General features: G+C 38.3%; 1 protein-coding gene across 1 annotated transcript in view; it reads right to left on the reverse strand.

The window, feature by feature from the left end:
- LOC125799083 (trafficking protein particle complex subunit 9-like) overlaps positions 1-18,889 on the reverse strand; it is a 141,213-nt gene extending 122,324 nt beyond the window's left edge. Inside the window, exons 1-3 of the mRNA XM_049474916.1 lie at positions 18,572-18,889; positions 15,175-15,282; positions 4,091-4,244 (exon numbers count right to left, since the gene is read on the reverse strand). Coding sequence (XP_049330873.1) covers positions 4,091-4,244; positions 15,175-15,282; positions 18,572-18,780 — 471 coding nt within the window. The 5' untranslated portion in view covers positions 18,781-18,889. The remainder of the gene's footprint in view (positions 1-4,090; positions 4,245-15,174; positions 15,283-18,571) is intronic.
- Positions 18,890-21,916: the final 3,027 nt, after the last annotated feature.

Raw genomic sequence — 21,916 nt, forward strand, 5'->3', positions numbered from 1 at the left:
CACAACGCAAAACACTCACACACTTACACTCACAACTCAAAACAATCACACACTTACACTCACAACTCAAAACACTCACACACTTACACTCACAACGCAAAACACTCACACATCTACCCTCACAACTCAAAACAATCACACACTTACACTCACAACTCAAAACAATCACACACTTACCCTCACAACTCAAAACACTCACACACCTACCCTCACAACTCAAAACAATCACACACTTACCCTCACAACTCAAAACACTCACACATCTACCCTCACAACTCAAAACAATCACACACTTACACTCACAACTCAAAACAATCACACACTTACACTCACAACTCAAAACACTCACACACTTACACTCACAACTCAAAACAATCTCACACTTACACTCACAACTCAAAACACTCACACACCTACCCCCACAACTCAAAACAATCACAAACTTATACTCACAACTCAAAACACTCACACACTTACACTCACAACTCAAAACACTCACACACTTACACTCACAACTCAAAACAATCACACACTTACACTCACAACTCAAAACAATCACACACTTACCCTCACAACTCAAAACACTCACACACTTACACTCACAACTCAAAACACTCACACACTTACACTCACAACTCAAAACAATCACACACTTACACTCACAACTCAAAACAATCACACACTTACCCTCACAACTCAAAACCCTTACACACTTACACTCACAACTCAAAACACTCACATACTTACACTCACAACTCAAAACAATCACACACTTACACTCACAACTCAAAACCCTCACACACTCACAATTCAAAACACACACTTACACTCACAATTTACAGCTTACACTCACAATTTACAGATTACAGTTTACACACTTACAGTTTACACTCACAACTCACACACTTACACTCACAACTCAAAACACTCACACACTTACACTCACAACTCACAACACTCACACATCTACCCTCACAACTCAAAACACTCACACACACTCACAACTCAAAACAATCACACACTTACACTCACAACTCAAAACAATCACACACTTACCCTCACAACTCAAAACACTCACACACTTACCCTCACAACTCAAAACAATCACACACTTACACTCACAACTCAAAACAATCACACACTTACACTCACAACTCAAAACAATCACACACTTACACTCACAACTCAAAACAATCACACACTTACACTCACAACTCAAAACAATCACACACTTACACTCACAACTCAAAACAATCACACACTTACACTCACAACTCAAAACAATCACACACTTACACTCACAACTCAAAACAATCTCACACTTACCCTCACAACTCAAAACACTCACACACTTACACTCACAACTCAAAACACTCACACACTTACACTCACAACTCAAAACAATCACACACTTACACTCACAACTCAAAACAATCACACACTTACACTCACAACTCAAAACAATCACACACTTACACTCACAACTCAAAACAATCACACACTTACACTCACAACTCAAAACCCTCACACACTCACAATTCAAAACACACACTTACACTCAAAATTTACAGATTACACTTACAGTTTACACTCACAACTCACACTTGCAACTCACAGCTTACATTCAGCTACATTCATCTGTATGTCAATATCCTTCAGTTACAGTGTGTGTGTGTGTGTGTGTGTGTGTTGCAAGGTCGTCTCTGCCTGAAGCTTGTTATGAACTTGGACACACACTCCCAGTGGGAACAGTCACACAGGACAATACTCTCTCTCTCTCTCTCTCTCTCTCTCTCTCTCTCTCTCTCTCATTTTTCTCCTCTTTCTGCATAACTTTCTCATACTCACTCCATCATTCTTTTTCCATTTAACTTTTCTTCCCTCACATCCTAACTCCTCTTTCTCCATCCCTCCTTCACTCTCTTCATCCTTTCCTTTACTTTCTTCATCACTCCACCGCTCATTTTGCTCTTTTCTCCTCTTTCTCCACATTTGCTGCTCTTTCTGCAAATGTCCATCTCTTCCTCCAGTTCTTCTCCATGTTTTCTTCTCCTCTTCCCTGCAACTTTCCTCATCTTTTTACCATCTCTTCATCAATCTTTTCTTCTTTCACCTCTCTCCCCACCTCCCCTTTTCTTATTCTATCTCTCCCCCTCATGCCTTTCTAATTCCAACTCTTCATCTCTTCTTCTCCTCCTCTGTCTTTACTTTCTCCCTCTCTTTCTCAATGATCATTAAGCCATGTGTAGTCCCCAGAACATCTAAATTAAACCTGTGTGTGTGTGTGTAGTGTGTGTGTGTGTAGTGTGCACAAGTGTGTGTGTGTAGTGTGAGTGTGCGAGTGTGTGTGTGTGTGTGTGTGACCCTGCTGTCAGAACCAAGCAGGTGTTGAGAGGACATGATCAGGGGTCAGAGGTCACTCCACAGGAGGACAGGGTCTGTCTGCTCCCCGTCTGACACGCCCCCATCTATCACACACACACACAGACATATGGTGGTACTGTGGTGTGTGTGTGTGTGTGTCTGTGTGTGTGTTTATCAGCACAGTACTACAGCACCAGATGTTAAAAGCAGATGCTGATATTAACCCTCAGAGAACACACACACAAACACACACACACACACACACACACACACACACACACACACACACACACACACAAATGAAAACGACACACACTTGAGCACTAATAGCTGATAATTGAAGGACATGATAGAGCATTTAGCTAAACAGAGTTAAATTAAGATGAAAAATTGACATAATAAAACACTGTTGAATTGAATGAATCGAGTTTATATAAGAGAGTTAATAGGAGCTGAATAAAAGATAATAACTGAAGGATATCTTAAGGACATGGATATACAGATGAACAGAGTTTATATACAGTTAAAGTTAGCTGTGTTATTTGGGTAAATAATTTCAACACATATCCTGAGTGCTTAGAAATATACATACACATTTCTAGCTGAAAGATTGAAGTCGTCATCAAAAATAAGTATACAGCAATTTGCCATTTTACATGGAAACAGTAGTAAAGAACAGGATGTACAGCTTTAAATATAAGTAAAATTAGCGGAATAAAGAGTTAAAACAGGGTAGTATTATCTGATAACTGAAGGCTATGGTTATACAGATAAAAAGAGTTTAAAGGTCTTCTTCTGCTAAAATTCACTTTTTCTTGTCCTTTGTATAATACAGTAGGAGTTGTGTTTATGATGCTGCACATGAAACTCTTCCTCAACCTCCATTGCAGTAGCTAGTAAAAGAAAATATTTAGAAAACCAGTGAGTTTATGGCCTCACCCACCTCGGCTAGCGATCGCCCACAGACAGAACTAAAGCTATCCTGTGTAAGTAATTGTAGGTTTAAATCGGATCTCCGGTTGATTCTGTGTTTTACAGAGACTCTGCTTGCACTCGCACTGCAGCGTTGATATCGTTTCTCGGCCGTAGGGCAGCTAGAGCCTGACGTTAAGTGAAGTTTAAGGCTTAACGTTATCTAGCACTCAGTTCTATATCTTTATAACTAAGGCTAAAGAATGTCTGAAAACATTTTGTTCTTTGAGTTTAGAGCTGTAAAATTGACTGTGGGAGTTGAAGGCAGGTAGGCGTTCTCTGATGCAGTGCAGTTAGCAAGTAAGAGACGATATATTTGCATGTATGAATATTCAAGAGCAAGAGCCAAAACCTGTCTTTCTTCAGAGACCACTAATCCAGTGATCTAAAGCTAAAGGGCTAAATAGAAACACCTGAACACTTTTTTCACAAAAAAACGGCTCACATGGCTTCATTCATTCTAGAGACACAACTAATTAAAAAACAATGGAATTAGACCTTTAAATAGAGTTAAAGTGAGCTGAATAAAGAGTGTAAACAGTGTAGAATTATCTGATAACTGAAGGATATGGATTACAAAGATGAATAGAGTTTATATAGAGTTAAAGTGAGCAGAATAAAGGGTGTAAACAGTGTAGAAATAGCTGGTAACTGAAGGATATGGATTATAAAGATGAATAGAGTTTATATAGAGTTAAAGTGAGCAGAATAAAGGGTGTAAACAGTGTAGAAATAGCTGGTAACTGAAGGATATGATGCTCCAGCGCAGGTCCAGTGTGCTGTTGATCTGTCCACCCTGGACCTGCTGCCTCTCCTCCTCCTGCTGATACACTGTGCTCTGCCGCACTGCATCGTGGGACGGCATTGGCAGACTCTCAAAGTCAAACTTGTCCACCTGGATGGCCATCCTGCAGAGACACACATATAAGAGAATTGTCAAACAATGATAAAAATCGAGAAATCAATATAAGAGTCAAAGCGTCAGAGATAAAATGATGGTATATATATATATAGAGCTATGGAAAAAAGATAAAAGACAACTCCAAAATAATTGATTTAGGAATAAATGAGTGAAAGATACAAGGTTATCCTAGAAGAGGAAGATGGATGATCACAAGCCATCAAACCAAACAGAACTGCTTACATTTTTTGCACCAGGAGCTCCAAAAGCAGTGTGTAAGAATGGTGGAGAGCATACCGAGACAAATGAAAGCTGTGAAATCTGGGTAGTTCTACCAATTGTTCCACTACTGAAACCCAGAGTTTACACCTAGAACTTTCACCCTGAAGTTCTCAGCAGTTTCTGTATATGCTGTGAGGTCTTTTCTAGTTGTATTTTTATTGTTGGGGATGGTGGAGGCTGGTAATAGAATGAATCTAAGATGATGATGTTCTAATGGTCTGTTTTAACGACTGTTTTAATTGTGTATAATTGTCTAATCTTCTCTAATCTTCTGAAAGCAGCACAGTGTGAATGATCCATTACAGCCCGAGTCCCGCACTGTGTGTTTTATGTGTGTTCTCCAGCACTCTCCCTCTCACGCGTTCTTTTCATCACGTTTTAAACCCTTTTCCAGCAGAACGATATACATTACGCTCCAGGAACTACACCAGCTCACATTCACATTATGAGCTGATTATTCTTCCTCCACAGAGGAGAGGAGAGACGAGGCGTGTAGATCTTCACCTCATTTCAAGCGGAGTGAAACTCTCTGCTGGAGAAGCAATCAGCCCAGAACGCTTTGTTATAGTTCAGCGTTATTGTTTTATCCTCGCTATAACTCCCCACGGCTCCTCAAACCCCTCCTCAGATACAATCAGCAGCAAATGGTGCAGATAAAGAGCTGAGGAACCTGCTATTTATACTACAACTCCCATGATGCCTTGCACCTTCCTGCTGCTGCACAATAACTCACAATCTACTGGAGACACTGCTACACTGAACAGAGACAAGGTCACGTGATCTGTCAGACAGACAGACAAACAGAGAGACAGAAACTAATAGACAGACAAAAACAGACAGAAGGTTAAAATGACAGACAGATACAGAGGCACACATATAAAAAGAAAAACAGACAGAAAGACATTGAGGTAGATGAATAGACAGGCATACATACATACATACATATAGAGAAAGATACATAGAGATCAATTGATATATGGACAGATGGATGGACAGATAGAGATGCAGAAAGAAAGACAGACAGATAGATATACAGATAGACGGATGGATGGGCAGACCAGCAGATAGCAAGGCAGACAGACAGACATACAGCGAGAGAGAGACTGATGGATGGATGGATCGATGGATGGATCGATGGATGGGTGGATCGATAGATGGACGGACAGACGGAAGGAGGGCCAGACAGATGGATGTATAGATGAACAGACAGACAGACAGACAGACAGACAGACAGACAGACAGATAGATAGATAGATAGATGGAAGGATGGATGGATGGATGGATGGATAGATGAACAGACTGACAGACAGACAGACAGACAGACAGACTCATGGATGGGTAGAAAAACAGAAAGTCAGATAGACAGACAGAGAGATGGCTAGACAAAGAAACAAATACAGAAAGAGACAGAGACTGATATAAATTTAGACGGACAGATGGCACATGGAGAATCAGAGAGACAGACAGACTGATAGATGATCTGGAGGGACAGACAGACAGACTGACAGATGACTTTGTTTTCTCATCTGTTGTTGAGTTTCTTCAGATTAGGATATAATAATAATGTGCTGCTTTTGGGATCTTTTATCTGTATTAACAGATCTATTCTACTTACTATCACCAAGAACTGGGTTTTAGGGAGGTGTTTTTAAGGATTGGGAACAGTGGAACAGTTAGAGCTGTGTGTGTGTGTGTGTGTGTGTGTGTGTGTGTCAGTGATGATGATCTGCTGTTATCATTCAGGAGAGGTAATATCCTCACCGTGTTCCAAATCTGAAGATAATGCTCATCTACAGTCTTAATTAAAGCCTCATCTCAGACAAGATAAATCCAGCATACAGGTTCCTCTCTTATCCACCGTTACAATCAGCGCATCCTCTCAATCAACACACACACACACACACACACACACACACACTAAAACACACTAAAACACACACACAGACACGTGCATTCTCTCTTAACACGCCCTGCGACAGTGCGCTCTACAGGCTGCAATTAAAACTGAGAACGGAGAGAGAGAGAGAGAGAGAGAGAGAGAGAGAGAGAGAGAGAGAGAGAGAGAGAGAGAGAGAGAGAGAGAGAACATAAAGAGAAAAAGCCAGAGATAAAAAGCATAAAGAGAGAGAGAAAAGAGAAAGAGATAGAAAGCCTAATGAGAGAGACAGCATAAGGCAAGAAAGCACAAAAAGAGTGAAAACATAAAAAGAGAGAAAGAGAGAGAGCTTAAAGAGAGAGAGAGCGGGAGAGAGAGGGAGAGAGAAAGATAGTTTAAAGAAAGAAAGAGCATAAAGAGAGAGAGAGAGCATAAAGAGAGTAAGAGAGCATGAAGAGAGGGAGAGAGAAAGACAGAAATCATAGAGAGCATAAAGTGAAAGAGAGAGAGAGAATGCACAAAGAGAGAGCATAAAGAGAGAGAGGGCACAAAAAGAAAGAAAGAAAAAAGAGAGACAAAGAGAGACAGAGAGTGAGAGAGAGCATAAAGAGAGAGGGGGCAGAGACAGAGAGGAAGACAGATAGAAAGCATAAAGAGAGAGCTTAAAGAAAGAGTGAGAGCATAAAGAGAGCGAGAGAGAGAGAGAGAGAGATGCATAATGTAAAGTACTTTAGACTCTTTCGTCCACATCTAAACATGCTGTAATGTTGTATTATGTAACAGTAATACAATGTAGTGCTCAAACCCTCTTACACACAATCTGATCTGAGAGAGCGAGAGTGTGCGCGAGAGAGGGAGTGACCCATAGAGAGAGAGAGAGATCAGAGAGCTTTTTTTTGTGCTGCTTCTCTGCAGCGCTGATTGTGTTATTACGCCCGAGAAAGGGAGAGAGAGAGCGCGAGAGTCAGAGTGAGAGGGTTATTTTTAGCTCACGTGCCGCTGCAATCGCGCTTCTATTTTTAGCCTGCCTCTCTGTGACCCAGTGCAGAAACAGCCTCTGCAGCAGTCTCTCTCTCTCTCTCTCTCTCAAACACACACTTTTCTAAAGCATAGCAACACTGCGGCACACCCCGCCCAGCCTCACCCACACCACTCTCACAAAGACATATATAAAAAATAATAATAAGAGAGCACTTAAAAATGATGAGTTTCTCTGATTTTACAAAATTGAAGAGGAAGATGGATGATCACAAACCATCAAACCACCAAACTGAACTGCTTGAATTTTTGCACCAGGAGTAAAGCAGCATAAAGTTATCCAAAAGCAGTGTGTAAGACTGGTGGAGGAGAACATGATGCCAAGATGCATGAAAACTGTGATTAAAACCAACCAGGGTTATTCCACCAAATATTGATTTCTGAACTCTTAAAACTTTATAAATATGAACTTGTTTTCTTTGTATTATTTGAGGTCTGAAAGCTCTGCATCTTTTTTGTTATTTCAGTCATTTCTCATTTTCTGCAAATAAATGCTTTAAAGGACTAAATATTAATAATTTTATTTGGAATTTGGGAGAAATGTTGTCTGTAGTTTATTTTACTCTATATTGGCTCAATTTCGCTATGAATATGATTATATACTTCTATAAGCAAAGGTTTTCAACTAATTTGTGTACATTGATTGTGAACAACCTGGCAACCTATTTTACACATTTTATGTTTGAGAGTTTGTTTTGTTCATTTTTTAATTTTATTGATTTTTTTTATTTATATTCTTTGAACATCAATTGTAAAAAGCACCATATAAAGACATTAAAAATTACTGTATTGTTGCTGTCTATTTTTTGAGGATTTTAGTATACTTTATGTAAGGGACAGACTGTCCCTTACAATGTTTCTACATTTCTTGAGGAATGAACCAATAGAATTACGTAAAATATATTCATTTCACATTGAAAGTTACGAAGGTTTTATCTCTTTTCTGTAAAGTTACTGTCATTGGACATTGATTATATATTTTATTTATACCTATAGATATACTTATATTTTTATTTATACATATTTTATATATGCTACAGTTTTACAGTGTGAATTTACTAATAACTGAATTTACTAATAACTCAACACATTAATGTATAAAGCACTGGATACAAGAGAGTCACACTTTCTGTCTTTCATATATTTTATATATTATATATTTACATATATTTACTTATATATGCATTTATTTATTTATATATTTATTTATATTTTATATATAACATATACAAAATACAAGAGAGTCAAACTTTCTGTCTTTCATATATTTTATATTCTATATATGTATATATATTTATTTATATATTTATATATATATTTTATATACAAATATACAAAATACAAGAGTCACACTTTCTGTCTTTCATATATTTTATATACTATATATGTATATATATTTTTTTTTATTTATTTATTTATATATTTATATATATATTATATATAAATATACAAAATACAAGAGAGTCACACTTTGTCTTTCATATATTTGATATATTATATATTTATATATACTTATTTATATATTTATTTATATATTTATATCTATTTTACATATTTTATATATGGCTACAGTTTTACAGTGTGAATTTACTAATAACTGAATTTACTTATAACTGAACACACAGCCATTAATGTATAAACCACTGGATCCAAGAGTCCAAGAGTCACACTTTCTTTCTTTCTTTCTTTCTCTCTGTCTCTGTTTATTCTACATGTAAGAGAACGGAAGAGAAACTGAACCCCTTTTATCTACAGACCTGTGGGCTGTGTGAGGCGTTTAGATGGAGTAAAGTGGGGGTTAACGGGGGTCCGGCTGTAATCCTGCAGAGCTGCAGGTGGATTAAAGCTGGAGGCGGAGAGAGGGAGGAGAAGAGAAATCGCTGCAGTGGAAAAAAAAAGGAGAAAGGAACAGCCCTATTTCTGCAAACTATAGGCGTGTCTTCAACTGTGCACTGTGCAGCTTGATTTAGGGCATATCAGTGTGTGTTTGCTATCATAACGACAGGAAAAGTACACCTTGTGCAGCTCTAAACCTGCAAAAGGCATGTACTAATTCTCTTAATCAATTACGTGTTTTGTTAATCAGTGTCACTTGCTTTTCCCTTTAAGAGCCAGGTGAGCTCTGACTTTGGCAGATTGCTATTTAAACAGCGCAGCTACCATAGACGCGTCCTTGTTCATTCTGTTTATAGCTGATGTAAAAATTCAGGTTGTGCACTGTTGCTGGATGTCCATGTGTGTGTGTAACAAGATAGCAATGAATGTCTGACTGCTGACATCTGTCTAGGTTGTATTCAGTCAGTAGAGCACCTGTGTTTTCTGTTGCCAAGATAGAAGATAGAAATAGACCAGAATTGTACCTGAACACACCTCATTTCCAGACCACCACACCTATCAGTGTAGATATATTTACAAGCACTGTTGCTATTTAAACAATGCAGGTGGAAAGTGTGGAAATAGACAGTTGGTGGGATGTAAGATAGCAATAGATAGCAATGAGCATCGCAAAGTGCCTTGCACAGGGTGTATGAGAAAACCGTATAGGCACTATCGTACACCCTGAGGAATGCACGTCTCAATGCTCATTGCTATCTTACACATTTACAATGTAGGACACAAAATCAAACTTAAATATACATGTAAAGAGTGTATATATACACTTACTAATGTGCCTCCGATAGCGGTGAGACCAAAAAAGGTTGGACGTCAGGAGGGGGCATCGTATTATTGACTGACTGATTTGCATATTGTGACATCATTCTCACTTATAGCACAGTTGAACCCGAGAGGGTGCAGAAACCACCACATTAAAAGTGTTTTTTTAGGATAGTAAAGTTTATATGTTTAATTACTCCAAAAGAAGACATTTAAGCTATTAATAAATAAAAAATGTGGTTTAGGGTTTAGTGGCTCTTTAAACTAGATGTTTCAAAGTAATCACCATCTAATTGAAATTTATTTTATTTATTTACTACTATTTTGTATTCTAATGTTATAGATTATTATTATTATTATTATTATTATTATTATTATTATTATTATTATTATTATTATTATTATTATTCATTTAACAATTTCTAATCATTTCTATAATTTTACTGTACTTTTACTTTTTTATCTTATTTCATATTGGATAAACTCTTTACTTTTAGTATAATTTTTTTTATATATTTATATATTTTATTCATATATATTAAATGTTAATTTAAAAAATATATTTTTTTTCTATTTTTTTTTTACTATTTTATTCCTTATGATTTTTAATTTCCTATTAAATGTTTTTAATACCTTTTATACTGTAAATGCTCAGAAACATTGTAAATTAGGGTCACACTCAATCTATTTCTGAGTGAAAATAAAGGTTGATTGAAAATTACAGTAAGGAGGATTTGATTGCATGCAGCCTCAGGAGAACATCAGTGATGTTCAGTAATGGTGCTGGAGCAGCGGCGCTGTAAAGCCCAGCAGCGCTGTAAACTGGTGTAAACTAAACCTGAGAGAAAACTAAATGGTCAAAGTAATCTCTGTCAAACTGGGAGCACTGGGAAGCAGTTGCTACGGCAACAGGCACTTCTTAATAAGGAAAGTAATGAAGGAATTTACGCATTGCAGCATTGCATGCACAAACAAACACACGCCTAAAAATAGCCGAAGATCTAGACTTAAAGACTAAATCTTTAGGGAAAAATGTTTAGGGAAATCACTGAAAAAATGGTACAAAAAATATTCTGTGCTTTGCATAAACTCATATTACACAAATATAATACACAAACATTCATAAACACACACCAATTAATGAATACACACAAATTCAATGACTCAATGACTCCCATTTGTACACAAATAACACTGAAAATGAAAGAATAAAGAGGAAATGTGAGCAGAATGAAACTGAGCAGATGATACAACAACACCACTTTAAAATAAGACACCTTTATAAAAGGTTTACAAATTCATTAGTTTATAGAGGAGTTTATTAATGGTGGTTTATTAGGTTATAAAGCATTAATAAATAGAAAGGTCTCAAATAGTGATTCCACATTAATTTATTCTGTTATATCTCAGATCTTACTTTGTCTTTTCCATCAGACATCATTAACATTTCTGTTAATAACTGTATTCATTTAACTATAATACCATATTAAATAACTAAACATACTTTCTATATTAACTTATTACATTTGTTAAAAAAGTAATTTTCACTGTTCTTTCTATTTATAACTTAATTTATTACCATTAATAAACTCCTTTACAAACTATTTATAAACCCTTTATAAATGAGCCTACTTTAAAGTGGTACCAAAACAACAATTACATCACTCCTGTATGTGTATTTGTCATTATTTATGGGTTTCCTTTCAAACTATCTTCAAACTGTCTTAACTAATAAATGAATGCAACAAACAACAATTTAAATTAATATATGTATCACTTTTTACCACAATGTATTTATATTGTACAAAAATGTCATGATGAATGGACCAATGCAATCAATGCTTACTTTGTTGGGGCGGTCCTGATGAGTGCCTGTTCCATCATTGTACTGTTTTTGATGGTCTTTGCAGCAACTGCACTTGAGGGTATTTAGCTGAGTAGTTGTTGCTTCTCATAATCTGGATTCGAACATTACTCAAATATTCACTATTCACTGTATACCTGTAACTCTACCTCTTCACTACTTTACTTTAACTGATGCTCTCAAACACTTTATTAAGAGACAAGAAATTCAAGTAATTAACTCTTGATGAGTTCAGCACAGCTGTTAACTGAACGCTATTTTTCAAAAACATTTTGGATATAATTGTATGATTTACTAAAATCCAATAAAGGAATGATAAAGATTTAGATTAAAAAAAAAGTCTCATTGAGTCAAATATAGATGTTTTTATTTTTTTCTCCTGTAAAGTTGCTTTATTTGAAGGTTTCTGATTGGCCGTGCCAGTATACAGTGTTTCTATATATAGTACTGTAACTCTCTGACGTAAACAGTCAATCTGAAATATGGCGTACAAATCACCCACCATGACCTGCATTCTAATAAATTCATAATCAATACTGTACAATCACTCAGAGCTGATCAATACTCACCATAATAACCCGGCTGAGTCTGCGCTTATTAATCAGCTGACAGATCAGTTCAGCTCCAGCTGCTGGAAACTCTACACACCTCACAACCCCTGAAGACCAGACCATGGAACTGCATGACCCCGTGATAATTAGGTAGCAAAATCGAACTCAATCTCCTGATGATCAGACAGCGAGACGGAACTCATGACCTCATGATGAAACGGCCGTGGGATCAAGCGTATCATCAGAGAACTGGTAGTGAGATGAAGTTCACAAAATGCTGATGATGCGACAAAGAGATTAAGCCCATGACCTCCTGAAGACCGAGCAGTAAGATCAAACCCATGACCTCCTGATGATAAAGCTGTAAGATCAAATTCATGACCTCCTGATAACCAACTGTAAAATCAAACTCAATACATCCTGATGAGTGAGATCAAACTCATGACCTCCCCATGACCGAGCAGTGAGATTAAACTCATGCCCTTCTCATGACTGAGCAGTGAGATTATGCTTATGACCTCCTGATGCTCATACGTAGTAAGTTCAAATTCACAACCTCCTGTTACCCAAACAGTGAGCTCAAACTCGTGACCTCCCGATAACCAAGCAGTGAGATCGAACTCATGACCTCCTGATAATCATACAGTGAGATCAAGCTCATGACCTCCTAATAATCATACAGTGAGCTCAAACCCATGACCTTCTGATAATGAAGCTACAAGATCAAGCTCATTACCTCTTTATAACCAAGCAGTGAGATCAAACTCATGACCTCGTGATGACAGAGTAGCGAGATAAAAACTCATGACCTCCTGATAAACAAGCATTGAAGCTGTAAGATCAAACTCATGACCTCTTGATGATCAAGTAGTGAAATCAAACTCATGACCTCCTGATGACCAAGCAGTGAGTTCAAACTCATGACCTCCTGATAAACATACAGTGAGATCAAACTCATGACCTCCTGATAAACATATAGTGAGATCAAACTCATGACCTCCTGATAAACATACAGTGAGATCAAACTCATGACCTCCTGATAAACATATAGTGAGATCAAACTCATGACCTCCTGATAATCATACAGTGAGATCAAACCCATGACCTCCTGATAATGAAGCTAAAAGATCAAGCTCATTACCTCTTTATAACCAAGCAGTGAGATCAAACTCATGACCTCGTGATGACAGAGTAGTGAGATAAAAACTTACATACAGTGAGATCAAACCCATGACCTCCTGATATTGAAGCTTTGAGATCAAACTCATGACCTCCTGATAATGAAGTGAGCTCAAGCTCATGACCTCCTGATAACCAAGCATTCAGATTAATCTTATGACCCTCTAAACACTGAGCAGTGAGATCAAACTCATGACCTCCTGACTCCCAAGCAGTGAGATCGAACTCATGACCTCCTGACAAACAACCAGTGAAATCAAACTCATGACCTCCTGATAATCAAGTAGTGACATCAAACCCATTACGTCCTGATAACCAAGCAGTGAGTTCAAACTCATGACCTCCTGATAACCAAGAAGTGAGATCAAACTCGTGACCTCCTGACTCCCAAGCAGTGAGATCGAACTCATGACCTCCTGACAAACAACCAGTGAAATCAAACTCATGACCTCCTGATAATGAAGCTGTTAGATTAAATTCATTACCTCCTGATAACCAAGCAGTGAGATCAAACTCGTGACCTCCTGATAATCAACCAGTGCCATCAATTTCACGACTTCCTGATACCCAAGAAGTGAGATCAAACTCCTAACCTCCTGATGACCAATGACACAGTGACATTGAACCTATGACCTGATAATTGTGCAGTGACACTGAAATGCTTCTCTGGTGAGCTTTTGTTTACATTCCTACCCTGTCTCACTTTGTCGCACTTAGCGTGACTTTAGTTTCCTCCCGCTCTCGTTTGTCCGCCTGTTCTTGGGCTCCCTATCTCCATATAAGGGTGTTTTTTTTCCCTGGTCGAGTCCCAATTCACTAGCCGGGGCATTGGTAGTGTATTGGAGCGCGATCCTTAGAATACGGGTTTGATCCCGCGTGAGGAGCGGTGAGTTTATTTATTTATTTATTTATTTTTCCCTTTCTTCTTGGGTTTACCTGCTTTGAGATCAACTGTTCTGCCACTGGGTTCAACAACCCTCTGGGCTGGAGAGCTGCTAGTCTGTAGCACTCCATCCAATTACACTTTATTTTACAAAACTGATTTTTTTTTTGTGGCCACGTAAAAAAACCTGGCTCGTGGCCAAACTTACAGTAATTGCCGACCCCTGATCTACAACATGTGTGTGTGTGTGTGTGTGTGTGTGTGTAGCTGCTAACAGATAGATAGAGTAAAAATATCAGAGGAATTATTAACAGCTCTGAATGTGAGAGAGTTCACACAGCAGCTCTGAATCAGCAGGAAAATAGAATAATCGCAACTGAATTAACTCACACACATTCACAACACGCCACTTACTGAGTGTGTGTGTGTGTGTGTGTATGTGTGTGTGTGTGTGTGTGTGTGTGTGTGTGTGTGTGTGGCCTTGAGTCTTGATTATTGCAATTCAATGAAATTTGCTAGTATAAAACTGTGCGCCTCACTGGTGTACTGGCTGTTCTTGCTGAGCGTGTGTATGAGGCAGTGTGTGTGTGTGTGTGTGTGTGTGTGTACCTCTGGCACTCGCTGGAGTGCAGTATGAGCTGCTGGTTTCTGGCGCTGAGTGTAAGCTCATGCTCTGTGGGGTTAAACACATCCAGCAGCAAATGGCACTGACGAGTACTGAGAGAGAGAGAGAGAGAGAGAGAGAGAGACATTAAAATCATACATACACAGAAATGCATACATATACCATATTTTTCGCACTATAAGCTGCACGTAAATCCTTTAATTTCCCCCAAAAATCATCAGTGCTTCTTATAATCTGGTTCTCCTTATGTATAAATTCTATCAGTCAGGTATTAAGGAGCAGTAAAGTCACTCTGCTGAAGTACAGAGTTATACAGGGTGAGTTTTCAGTAAAGTTTCTCCAGCACTAAGGCTGAGTACTATCAGCATTAGCATAAGCCGCTAACCACAATAAGCGCTAATTCTTTGGCCATTTAGAGATGAGTATATCAGACTGTAGCCTTCTGCTAACCATAGCTAGCAGTGCTGGAGCACTATTAGCATTAGCCGCTAACCTTAGCTAAGTGCTAGCTCTTTCCACATTCAGAGGTCAGTATTATTGGCCTGTAGCTGCTAACCCCTGTTAGCAATGCTGCAGCAGTATTAGCATTAGCAGCTAACCGCAGTAAGTGCTAGCTCTTTCACTGTTCAGAGGTAAGTTTTATTGGCCTGTAGTCTGCTGCTAACTCTGGCTAGCACTGCTGGAACGGTCTTAACATTAGCCAGTAACTGTAGCTTAGTGCTAGCTCTTTCACCGTTCATAGGTTCAGTAGTATTATCGGACTATATGTAACCTGCTGCTAACCCCGGCTAGAACTGCTCGAGCAGTATTAGAATTAGCCGCTAATCAAGCTAAGCGCTAGCTCTTTGGCCGTTCAGAGGTCAGTATTATTGGCCTGTAGGCTGCTGGTAACCCCAGCTAGCTCTGCTGGAGCAGAATTAGCATTAGCAGCTAACCGCGTTAAAAGCTAGCTCTTTTGCCGTCTGCTGCTAACCCCAGCTAGCATTGCTGGAACAGCATTAGCATTATCGCTAGTGGTTAGCCACTAATACAAATTGTCCAGCTCTAGTGGAAATTTGGGAATCTAAGCTTACTCTTAATAAACGGAAGCTCTTTACTGACCCAAATAAACAGTTTTCAGGAGATAAATCTGTTTTCTTGTTCGACTTGTCTGACCCATCTGAAATTATAGTTTCATTTACTTAGCTTAGCTTTACTGCTAAATTAGAAGAAAAACATGGTGACACCCCTGTTCCTTACTAGTGTCGCATAATGCTCCTTATAATCCAGTGTGCCTTATAGTACAGTACTATACACACAGTATTGTATTGGAACAGCAGCACATTCACTTTTTTTCTTCTTAAATCCATCCATTTATTCATCCACCTCTCCATATATCCATTTATCCATTTATGCATGCATCCTTCCATTTATCAATTCACCCATTTACCCATCCATCCATCCATTTATTTATTGATTTATTCAACCAGTTATTCATCCACACCCATCACCTAATCATCCAACTGCCCATCAGTCCATACATTTACCCAGCCTTCTGCATCAATTCATCTGTTCATCCATTTATTCATCTATCCATCAGTCTATTCATCCACCCATCCATCCCCCAATCATAACAGCAACACATCATAGCTGGGCAGCTGAATGGGTGGATTGGGGGAACAAATAGCAATGAACAGATGAGACTTAATGGTGAGTGAAATGACGAGAAATAAAAGAGAAAGGTAAATAAACTATAAGATAAACGTAAATAAATAACAATTAATAAAAAATAAAACATTACAAATAATGAGAAATGATAGGAGAAAATGAAATAATCAATAGAAAAAAATAAGAGAAATTATAAGAAATGATGAGACATGAAAATGTATAAGACTAATGAACAGAAATACAAGAAAAATAAAATATAGATACAGATTGTATTATAAATTATATAAGCAATATAGAAAAAAGAAAAGGGACAAAAAAATTTTGAGAGAAAAAATATGAGAAAGGAAAGATGGGAAACAAAATGAATGAGACAAGAAATCAATGAAACAACAGAAATAAAGAGAAGAGAAAGTTTTTTTCTGTGTTAAAGGTGTTTGAAGGTTAAGGAGAGGAAGGGACGAGTGTAATAAGTATTCAGAGGGATTTGTCTCGTATGGAGTGAACGACCACTCAGCTAAATTATTCAGTGCAGAACCACAGAACCAACCCATCCAATCAGAATCCACAATCACACCGACCCTGAGACACGAGAGAAAGAGAAAGCAAAATAAAAAGGAGAAGAAAAATTTCCAATATAAATGAAGACAAGATGAGAAGAGACAAGATGAGACGAGAACTTAGGAGAAGAGAATTAAACACTTAATAAACAAAATGAGGAAAAAAAGAGAAGAGATAGGATGAGAGAAATGAAGGGAAATGAGATGAGAAGAGACAAGGAAAGGCAAGAAGATAAAATCAGTGACAAACAGAAAATGATCAAAAGGAAAAAAGGAAAAAATGATAAAAACAAATAAGGGAAATGAGATGAGAAAAGACTGGAGAAATAAAGAAGAGATTAGACGAGAAATTAAGAGAAGAGATGTAAACAGCAAATCATTGAAATGAGGAGAAAAAGAGAACAAAAATTGTAAGAGAAATTAAGAAAAATGAAAAGAGAAATAATGAGAGAAATGAAAAAGATATGAGACGAGACGAGACAAGGCAAGGAGAGGTAAAAAGAAAAAAATAAGAGAAATGACAAACAGAAAATAATCTAAATGAGGAGAAAGAAGAAGAGAGGACAAATGATAAGATAAATGAATTGAAGTGAAAAGAGGATAGGAGAAATACAGAAAAGATAAGATAAGATGGGATGAGACAAAGTGAGGTGAGAAATTAGGAGAAAAGACAAACAGAAAATAATCAAAATGAGGAGGAAAAAATAACAGAAGATAAATGAAGGAAAATGAGAAAAGATTGGAGAAATGAAGATGAGACGAGACGAGGCGAGAAGACAAATTAAGAAAAGAGACTTAAAAAAAAGAGATAAGGAATGCCAAGAGAATTAATTGAACTGAAAAATAAAGAGGGGATGAGATGAGATGAGATGAGATGAGACGAGAAGAGGCGAGATAGGGTGAGACGAGAAAAGAAATTAAGAGAAGCGTCAAATAGAAAATAATCATGAGGAGAAAACAGAAGAGAAAGGATAAGAGAAATGAAGGATAGATGAGATGAGACGAGGCGAGAAGATAAATTTAGAAAAGAGACAGAAAATTATGTAAAAATATGAGAAATTAATAAAATATTGAGAAACAAAATGAATGGCAAGAGTAATAATAATAAAAAAAGTAAACAAATATTAAGAAAAGACTAGGTGTGTGTGTGTGTGTGTGTGTGTGTGTGTGTGTGTACCTGGTTGCTGGCAGTGTGCTGACCCTGGTGAAGAAGACTGACGGCTCCACATCCACCTTCACCCCGAGACTGATCTCCCTGTAGTATCCCTCCACCTGCCCCATCCCCCCACTGTACCGGAAACTCAGTACCGCCTCCAGAGTCTGAGATACAGAGAAAGAGAGAGAAAACAGAATAGAGAACTTTCTTAGATGATCAGTTTTATTCATCTCTGCTGGATTTTCTCAGTCAGTTTTATGAGGTAGAGTCTCCTGGAATTCAGGCTTTCAGTTAACAGCTGTGCTGAACTCATCAAGAGTTAATTACTTGAATTTCTTGTCTCTTAATAAAGTGTTTGAGAGCATCAGTTGTACAATTAAGACCTTAATTACCATTATTTTAATTAAAGACATTGTAAGACTTTTTAAATGACCAGAGGGAACCCCAAAGAAAACAGCCTAACTAAAGGCAGAGAGCCAGAAGGTAACATAGACATGGAGGCTCCCTGAAACACCGGCTTCACATGATATGAAGATATACAGAGGTTGGACAGTAAAACTGAAACACCTGTTATTTTAGTGTGGGATTTTAGGTTTCATGTCTAAATTGGAGCAGCCTGGTGTCCAATCTTCATTAATTGCACATTGCACCAGTAAGAGCAGAGTGTGAAGGTTCAATTAGCAGGGTAAGAGCACAGCTCTGCTCTAAATATTGCAATGCACACAGCATTATGGGAGACATACCAGAGTTCAAAAGAGGACAAATTGCTGGTGCACGTCTTGCTGGAGCATCTGTGACCAAGCCAGCAAGTCTTTGTGATGCATCAAGAGCCACGATATCCAGGGTAATGTCTGTCAGCATACCACCAAGAAGCACCAACCACATCCAACAGGATTAACTGTGGACGCTGTAAGAGGGAGCTGTCTGAAAGGGATGTTCAGGTGCTAACCCGGATTGTATCCAAAAAACATAAAACCACGGCTGATCAAATTTGCAGAATTCAATGTGCACCTCAACTCTCCTGTTTCCACCAGAACTGTCCGTCACCACAATCAATTATTGTGCTCTAAAACCAGGTGTTTCAGTTTCATTGTACAACCCCTGTAGATCAGTCAGTGTTAATGTTAGTAGAACAGTGTTGAGTTCAGATGTAAAGCTCTGCTGATAGAAGGTTAGCAGGGTTAAAAGGGTTCAAACTGGACACACACTGGAGCTCCTCCTGCTCTGTCCTGCAGTACAGTGATGAATGAAACAGGGAAAAGAGGGTAAAAGGAGGTGAAGAGTTTAGCTAAAAACAAGTACAGACAGAACAGGGTTATCCCAGGGTGTTTTAAACTGAAAATATACAGCTCTGGACAAAAAAATCTTCAGTTTCTGAATCAGTTTCTCTGATTTTGCTATTTATAGGTATATGTTTGAGTAAAGTGAACATTGTTGTTTTATTCTATAAACTACAGACATTTTTTCCCAGAGCAGATGCAGAGCTTTCAGACCTCAAATAATGCAAAGGTAACAAGTTCAGAGCTCAGAAATCAATATTTGGTGGAATAAACCAGTTTTTTAATCACAGTTTTTATACATCTTGGCATCATGTTCTCCTCCACCAGTGAGCCATTAACTGTGCACTGTGCTGCTTGATTTAGGGCGTGTCAGTGTGTCTTTGCTATCGTAACGACAGGAAAAGTACTCCTTGTGCATCTCAAAATGCATAAAATGTGTGCACCAATTAGACTTATCTTATTCAAACACTCCAGCAGGTTCTAGAAGCACTGTTTGACAGATATACTCTACTGTTTCCTTTACTAATCACTTCTATGGATTGATTTGGAACTACTGAAGATACTGGTTTAGCTGCCATGTTTAAGTTGGGATTTAAGGCGCAAGGGAAACCTTGCTCTCTAAAGGTGAGAGTGAGATATAAATTTACTAAGAGTGAGACTTATCTTGTTTAACTACTCTAGCAGGCTCTTGGTACATTCAGTGAGAGAAAAAAACTAAATTAATGCTAACCTACTATGAACTTGTTGTGAACATGGCTCCAGCATGCATGTTCTTCAGTGCTCATGCAGTGATGTTGTGATGCTGTGCCGTGAGAAATCAGCTGTGCACATTTTGTAGCTAACGCTGTTTTGGCGACTTGGTTCTGCTAGTGCTAAGCAGGGTTTCCCTCACAAACTAGCTTAGTCAAGGTGTTTGTTGAGTCGAGGAAATTCCCGTGAATCACAATAGACCCAGCTAATCGATTATTAAATTAGTTGGCAACTATTTTAATAAACGATTTTAATCAATTTGATTGACTAGTTGTTGCAGCTCTAGGACTGTCAACACCATCCAAAAATGGCGGCATCTTCTCATGGACAAAGCTCATTGGAAATGGATTGAGGCTAAATCAGAAACTGTTCTGTGATCAGATGAATCACATGTCGTTTTAAACGAGCTTTGGTCTGGAGAAGATTCAGGATCTGTTATCAGGACTGATATCTTATTTACAAGAAATACCTGAATAGCATCTATAATAAATTATACATAATCAATAATCATTAAATTGATTAGTGTGTTGTTATCTGTCCAGAAACTCAGTGATGAGTCCTGTACTGAATATACTCTCTGCTGCTCTGGGTTTAATCACTGCTGCTCCACTCTGGAGCAAATAAACGAAGGACAAGACAGGACACACGCACAAATAAAAGCAGAGTGTGTGTGTGTGTGTGTGTGTGTGTGTGTGTGTGTGTGTGTGAGCTAAACTCTTTACGGGTGCCCTCTTAATGCAGATCAAAGTGTGCATTATTAGATTCATCTTTCATTTACAACACAGGAGAAGATGAAAGATGAAAGGAGAGAGAGAGAGAGAGAGAGAGAGAGAGAGAGAGAGAGATGGAGGAGTGTTGTTAAGGAGCAGACTCACTCTAATGAGACTTTTTACCATTTAATCTTTTCACCTCAAACAACAGAGAAGAGAGTAAAAGAGAGAGTGAGAGAGACTAACAGAAAGAGAACAAAAAAGAGAGAGATAAAAGATGCACTGTAGTCCTGTATCTTTTTTGTTCTGTATCCTCTGCTGGGTGGCATCCTGTGGGTGGCTGTCCTGTTGGATGCATCCTGTGGCTAGCGTCCTGTGGGTGGTTGTCCTGTGGCTGGTTGTCCTGTGGGCAGCATCCTTTGGGCAGTATCCTCTGGGTTGTATCCTGTGTGTAGCATTCTGTAGGCAATGTCCTGTGGGCTAGCATCCTCTGGGCAGTGTCTTGTGGGCAGCATCTGATGGGCAGTGTCCTGTGGGTGGCGTCATGTGGGATGCATCCTGTGGCTAATGTCCTGTCGGTGGTTGTCCTGTGGGCAGCTTCCTGTGGGATGCATCCTGTGGGCCGC

Source organism: Astyanax mexicanus, chromosome 2 (genome assembly GCF_023375975.1).
Source record: "Astyanax mexicanus isolate ESR-SI-001 chromosome 2, AstMex3_surface, whole genome shotgun sequence".
Classification (NCBI taxonomy): domain Eukaryota; kingdom Metazoa; phylum Chordata; class Actinopteri; order Characiformes; family Acestrorhamphidae; genus Astyanax; species Astyanax mexicanus.